We start from the raw sequence: 7059 nt of genomic DNA on the forward strand, positions 1-7059 counted from the left end.
GGATTGTGTTAAATCTGTATATTTGCTTTGGGTAGTGTGAATAGTTTAACAATATTAATTCTGATCCGTAAACACAATATTAATTCTTCCATTTGTTCATGTCTAAATTTCTCTCATCAGTGTTTTATGGTTTTCAAGTGTACACATCTCTCACCTTCTTGGTTAAATTTATTCCTAAGTTTTCATTTTTCTTTGATGCTATTGTAAATGAGATTATTTTCTTGATTTCTTTGTCAGCTAGGTTATTTGTATATAGAAATGTGACTGATTTTTATATGTTGAGTTTATACCTTGCAGCTTAACTGAATTGATTTAGTAGTTCTCACAGTTTTTTGTGGAATCTTTGGAGTTTTTTACATATAGGATCTTGTCATCTGCAAATAGAGGTAGTTTTACTTCTTTAATTTAGTTGCCTTTTTTTCTCGTCTAATTGCTCTTGCAAGTACTCTGTTGAATAAAAGTGATGAGGCTGGGCATCCTTATCTTGTACTCAATCTTAGTGGAAAAGCTTTTAGTTGTTGCCCACTAACTATGATGTAGACTGGGTTTTTCATAAATGGTCTTTATTACATTGAGGAACTTTCCTTCTACACATAAACTATTAAGAGGTTTTATCAAGAAAGGTTGCTAAACTTTGTTAAATGCTTTTTCTGCATCAATCGAGGTGACCATGTGGTTTTTTCATTTTGTTAATGTGATATATCACATAGATTGATTTACGTATGTTAAACCAGCCTTGCGTGCCAGGGATAAATCCCACTTAAATATGATGTATAATGTTTTTGATGTGTTGTTGAATTCTATTTGCTAAAATTTTTTTAGGATGTTTGCATCAGTGTTAATTTTTTGGAGAGCTTGACCTGTAGTTTTTGTTTGTTTTGTGTGTGTGTGTGTGTGTGTGTGTGTGTGTTTTGGTTTGGCTCAGGTATTAAGGTGATACTGGCCTGGTAAAATGTGTTTGGAATTATTTCCTCTCGCTCTATTTTTGCCAAGAGTTTAAGAAGTAAAATTCCATGGGATGGGAGTGACTCTGGACATGGGAGTGACATGATAGTGACTCTGGACCCTGTAGTTGTGGAACACAACTCCCAGTCTCTGTGAGGCCAGGCGCAGCATCAGCAAGGACCTCAGAATGGTGGAGCACTACTGTGGCTTGGGCCGTCGGGGGCAGGGACCAGTGCAGCAACTACTTCTCTCCCTGGGGAGGCAGGTGCCTAGGCAACTCAGATTCTCCAAGGCTAGTCCAGTTCCAAGGAAGCAGAGTTCTACAGTTGTTTGTCCTGAAGGGCAAGGTACCCCAGTTCAGCCAATGCCATTTTCCTGGGATGTGGGGGTGGGTGCCATGTTGGCTCATCCGTGGCAGGTGTGGCTGCTCAGGTCAGCTAAGACACTGATTCCCTGTGAAGCAGGGTAGTGCTTCAGCTCTTGTGCAGTGAGGGGTATGACTGCTCAGAGTGGCCAAGGCACTGATTCCCTGGAAAGCAGGGCACTAAGTCAGCTCAGGCCCCAAGGGGCAGGGTGCAATGACAGCTGGGAGGGGAGGGGCACAGCAGCGTGGCCTCACAGGGTAGGGTGTATGCTGTGATGTGGACGTGTTTGTTCCCACCAGCACTCATGCTGAAATTTGATTCCAAATGTGGTGGTGTGGGAGGTGGGGCCTAGTGGGAGGTATTTGGGTCACTGGGGCAGATCCTTTATGAATAGATTAATGCCTTTTCATGGGACTGGATTAGTTACCAGGAGTGGATTATCAGAGTGAGTTCAGCTTCCTAGACTCTCGTGTTTCCTCTCTTGCCATGTGAGCCCTTTGCATACACCTGTTTCCCCTTCCACTTTCCCCATGAGATGAAGCAGCACAAGACCCTCACCAGATGTGCTGCCCTATCTCAGACTTTTCAGACACAAGCAGGGTGAGCCAAATAAACCTTTTTTATAAAATAAGTTCCCGAGTCTCAGGTATTCTGTTACAGCCATACTAAATGGCCTAAGACAGTGTAACAGCAGCTCAGGGGTGGTGGGGCCACTAGGCAGGGGTGATACAGAGCAACAAACCCTGAGGATGGTAGAAGGGTGCGGTGGCTGCTCACCCTGGGCGGGACATGCTCCCAAAGTGGTTCCGGGTCCAGGAGGTCACGTTGCAGCAGCAGCTGGTCCATAGGGGTGGGGCGCAACGTCAGTTCCTTCTCTGAGGGGAGTGCTGGGGCTGCTGGGCCCCTTTTGCTTCCTTATCTCCGCAGGGAGACATCCCCTCTGCTTCAGGCTGATCCCTCTGGGGATGGGTGGTAGGGGACAGATGTTTCCTTCTCTCCTTTATGTGACCGTCCTGGTTTTCTGTGCTCTACCGGATTTTTGCTACTCCTTGATGCACTCTGGGCTCTCCTTTAGTGACTTTCATCAAAATATAGTTGTTTGCTGCTTTGGCTGTCTTTGTCAGAGGATGGACGCAAGGGGCTATTGATTGGCCCCTTGCTAGTGTCCCTCCCTCTTAAACTTTTCACTGGGTACTCTTTTGAACTATTTTTTCCCCACCATATACATGTATTTTTAAAACATTAATGTGCTAATTTCTATTGAAGCAATGTGGATTTTTCTGAAAGTTTTAATGTTTTAATAAGCTTTTTATTGAAATGTTAATGTACATACAGAAGAATGCCCAAATCGCAGGTGTGCAGCTAGATGAACTGTAGCACACCAGGCTGCCACACCCTGGACCAAGCAGTAGCCTCGCCCTGTGGCCTCTCCCAGGCACTGCCACCCCAACCCACAAAATAGCTACTTTCCCAGTTCCTGACGTAGATTTGTTCTGCCTGGTTTTGACTTTTATAAAATACAGCACATTCTATTTAGCCTGGCTTCTTTGGTTCAGTATTACAGGACACATCCATGTTCTTGTCTATGGCAGACATTGATTTATTGTCATTGCTGAGTTCCATTGTATGACTGTATCACCATTTATCCATTGATGGGTAAAATGATTTCCTGTTTTTGGCCGTTATCCCACAGCCCTTAACACTAACGTCTGGATATGGGACTTGCGGGTATGCAGGGGCACACACACTTCTGCTGGAGGATCCCTGGGTGGGGTGGAGACTCCAGGGCACCTGTGCTCTGCTTCAATGTGGAGGCTTCTGTGTCGTGTTCTGGGAGCACAGTGGCTTGGCCTCCACCAGCAGCAGCAGCTTAAAGAGTTCCTTCTATTCCATATGCTTGCCGACAATTGGCCTCTTCAGGTTTTTGTTTGTTTGTTTTTTTAAGGTTTTCAGTGCCTACCTGGACTTGTGTTTTCATTTAGATTTTGGTTTCTTAGAAATTTCGTTATTCTCTTCACAGCTTAACAATGCATTTAAAAGATTTGTTTTCATGTGGAGTATTCAGTTTTGTAAGAAGAGGGTTGTTCAAGGCATCAGTCTGCCACTCTGCTAGAAACAGAAGTCTCCCAAGCATTTGTTTTTATATAAAGTAGTTAATGAAATTTTGAACCGTCTTACATGAATTTTTATTAAAATACACTTCAGGATGTGGTGCCCATTATCCATTCTACTCTTTTGTAAGAAGCAGATTTCTCTGAATTCTTGAATTTGAAAACAATTGGGGTTCCTAAACAGAGAATATGGAATATTATTGGGGATGATGTCTTTAATAATACATTTCAAGATAGCAGAAACTTGTTCCATATAGATGACTTTAATAAAAGCCTAGGGCAAAACTTTCAATTTATTAACAGTATTTATGAGGCAGTTAAGAATCTGGGTCATCTCCGTCTCCACTAAAAATACAAAAAATTAGCCAGGCGTGGTGGTGGGCACCTGTAGTCCCAGCTTCTTGGAAGGCTGAGGCAGGAGAATGGTGTGAACCCAGGAGGTGGAGGTTGCAGTAAGCCGAGATCATGCCCTTGCACTCTATCCTGGGCAACAGAGCGAGATTCTGTCTCAAAAAAAAAAAAGAAAAAGAATTTGGGTCATCTCAATTAAACACAGAATTTAAGATTACCTTGAAAATTCAGTACAGAGTATTTTGCCTTCAAAATTGTTTTTTTGAGTCTCCCTTCTTTCAGCCAGCCTTCCATCAGAAATAGAATAAAGTTAAACTTCTTAATTGGAATCAGGAATCAGGACTCTTTGGCTGCCGATTGAAGGAAGAACTGTCCTTAAATCCACAGTGGGCCGGGCATGGTGGCTCATGCCTATAATCCTAGCACTTTGGGAGGCCAAGGCAGGTGGATCACCTGAGGTCAGGAGTTCAAGACCAGCATGACCAACATGGTGAAACCCCATCTCTACTGAAAATACAAAAATTAGCTGGGTGTGGTTGTGTGCGCCTATAGTCCCAGATACTTGGGAGGCTGAGACAGGAGAATTGCTTGAACCCAGGAGGTGGAGGTTGCGTGAGCCAGCATCTTGCCACTGCACTCTAGCCTGGGCAACAGGGCGAGACTCCATCTCAAAAAAAAAAGGTAAATCCAGAGTGGTTGATAGTCAAGATGAAAAGCTAGATTATTTTTGTTAGGCTGGGAAATAAGCACCTCAGTGGCCCAAAAATAAGGCCTGAAATTTCCATTAAAAGAAACTGGGATCTATTCATCTGTTCTGTTGAGATCCCATAGTTCCATACCATAGAAATGGGCACAGAGGGCTTTGAGAGGAGAGTTGTAAGTGTAAGCTCTCTGTTCCTCTGTATACTGAGAATTGTGGGTGTCCACTGAGGCAGTTCATATTTGGCGGATGATTAAGTCCTGATTTCTCAGGGCCAGTGGACTCTGGTGTTACTGATCTTGTGGAAAAGTTAACCCAATGAGAAGATTGTATGCAGAAGTTTTAAATGCACATTGATCATAATTTGAATATGTCACAGTCTTTATTTTTCTTTTCAGCCAATCCTGAGGCAAAAGAAACATTTTAATTCACTGCACATTCCAAAAGCCTTGCAGAAGGCCCTGCCATTTAAGAACAAGCCCAAGACCCAAGCAAAGGCAGGCAAGGTGCCAAAGGACAGGCGGAGACCGGCCGTCATACGCGAGCCTCATGAAAGAAAGGTACTGTCGCCCATGCCATACTGCACACTGCATTTAGATAGGAAAGAATGCTCTCCGCAGTATACTTCCTGTTTCTACTGCAGTCTCAGTTATTCAGGGCACTGGAACTAAAGTCAGAGGAAGAGCCAGAGTTCGTTTCCCTTCCTTTGCCTGGTCCTGCTCTGCCCTGTGCTTTTGATGGGGATAACAGGCACATGGCTGGGGAACTCCTCTGTCTTGGTTAGCTGCACACAGTGTCCACAGAATGATGAACACAGGTGGTAAAGGTAAAATGCGATCACACCTGTGTCTCAATGCCAACAATGACTTCCCATCGCAGGATGCATTTTCATGCAGTTAGCATTCATTTGGATCGTGGGTTGCCTCTAGTCTTAGTGCTTAGGATGCAAGTGTGTCAGGTGGCTGAGAGCATTCTGATACTCACTGGCTTTTGTCCTGGTCAGATCCTCGCGCTGCTGGATGCTCTGAGTACGGTGCACAGTCAGAAGATGAAGAAGGCCAAGGAGCAGCGGCACCTGCACAATAAGGAGCACTTCAGAGCCAAGCAGAAGGAGGAGGAGGAGAAGCTGAAGCGGCAGAAGGACCTCAGGAAGAAGCTCTTCCGAATTCAGGGGCAGAAGGAAAGAAGAAACCAGAAGTCCAGTTTGAAGGGGGCTGAGGGCCAGTTGCAGTAAGCCTTTGGACTGGAGGGACTGTCCCTGGATCTGCGGAGGTGGACAGTTTCAAACATCACAGTTTGAATGCCTGTGAATGACAAGTCAGTGGGCAAGAGCCCAAGAGATGTCTCTACCCAAACTGTGCCTGCAAGAGGAGGAACGGAGAAGCCTGGACTGCTGGGACTGGGTTCGTTCTCACCACCTGGGGCTGTCGAGATTTAAAGTGATGTAAGCTGTGGTTATGTGGATTCTCTTACTTTCCTCTGCCTGCCTCAGTTTAATTATTTTGTCCTACAAAAATATCATTAAAATATTTTTTGTTAGTTTTGGCTTAGTAGTTTTCATTAGGGATGAATGCCTGACAATCCTTTGTGGATAATTATTTATGCTACCACCTTCGTGAGGAGCCTTCCAAAATAGAAATATTCACTTGAATCCTCAGCTCCCATGGAAAATTTTAGAGAAGGGTGTGTAGTGTTCTTGTTGTGTTTTTAGTTTGAGTGACACGCAAACCTAGATGGTACAGCCTACTGTGCATCTGGGCTCTATGGGCTCCTTTGATCACTGGCCCTTGTGGACATTTTCTATCTTATTTCATATGTTCTGCACATTAGTATAGTGACAAGGTAACAGTAAGTACCTTTTTAAAGCTTTAGACTTAGGAGATTGTTGTCTCAGGTGCAGAGACCAAGGAAATCGTATGTATCAGTGAGATAGGCTTCCCGTATTATGCTCATGCGTTATACCTGCCTAGCTACATTGCCTTTTTTAAAATTAAACATTATATTGATGTAATCATACTATTACTTAGGCGATGTATGTATTTTATGATTGTATGTTAATATAGTTATGGGGAATCTAATCTTATACGATGTAATCATAGATTCACATATAGTTGTATATTTTGCCCAATTTCTCTCAGTGATAACGTTTCACACATATCACAATCAGGATGTTGACATCAAAACAGCCCACTGATTTTATTCACATTTCCCCAGCTTTACTTTCCCCAATGTATACTCCTCCATATGTGCATGTGTGTGTAGAAATATGGAACGCAGCTGGGCACAGTGACTCACGCCAGTAATCTCAGCACTTTGGGATGCTAAGGCAGGAGGATCACTTGAGCCCAGGAATTTGAGACCAACTTGGGCAACATGGCAAAAACCTCATCTCTACAAAAAATACAAAACTTCACCAGGTGTGGTGGTGCACACCTGTGGTTCCAGGAGCTTGGGAGGCTGAGGTAGGAGGATCACTTGAGCTCGGGAGGTCAAGGCTGCAGTGAGCCATAGCACCACTGCACTCCAGCCTGAGTGACAGAGCAAGACCCTGTTTCAAAAAAAAAAAAAAAAATTTATATATATGTAG

General features: G+C 43.9%; 1 protein-coding gene across 3 annotated transcripts in view; it reads left to right on the forward strand.

Moving 5' to 3' along the window:
• Nucleotides 1–6011, forward strand: part of LOC106995551 (ribosome biogenesis protein BMS1 homolog) — a 53883-nt gene extending 47872 nt beyond the window's left edge. For all 3 annotated transcript variants that reach the window (XM_077946305.1, XM_077946304.1, XM_077946303.1), the window contains exons 22-23: nucleotides 4871–5032; nucleotides 5476–6011. In XM_077946305.1, the coding sequence (XP_077802431.1) occupies nucleotides 4871–5032; nucleotides 5476–5706 (393 nt within the window). In that variant the 3' untranslated portion in view covers nucleotides 5707–6011. The remainder of the gene's footprint in view (nucleotides 1–4870; nucleotides 5033–5475) is intronic.
• The last annotated feature ends 1048 nt before the right edge of the window (nucleotides 6012–7059 follow it).

This window comes from Macaca mulatta, chromosome 9, assembly GCF_049350105.2.
Source record: "Macaca mulatta isolate MMU2019108-1 chromosome 9, T2T-MMU8v2.0, whole genome shotgun sequence".
NCBI classification, from domain to species: Eukaryota; Metazoa; Chordata; class Mammalia; order Primates; family Cercopithecidae; genus Macaca; species Macaca mulatta.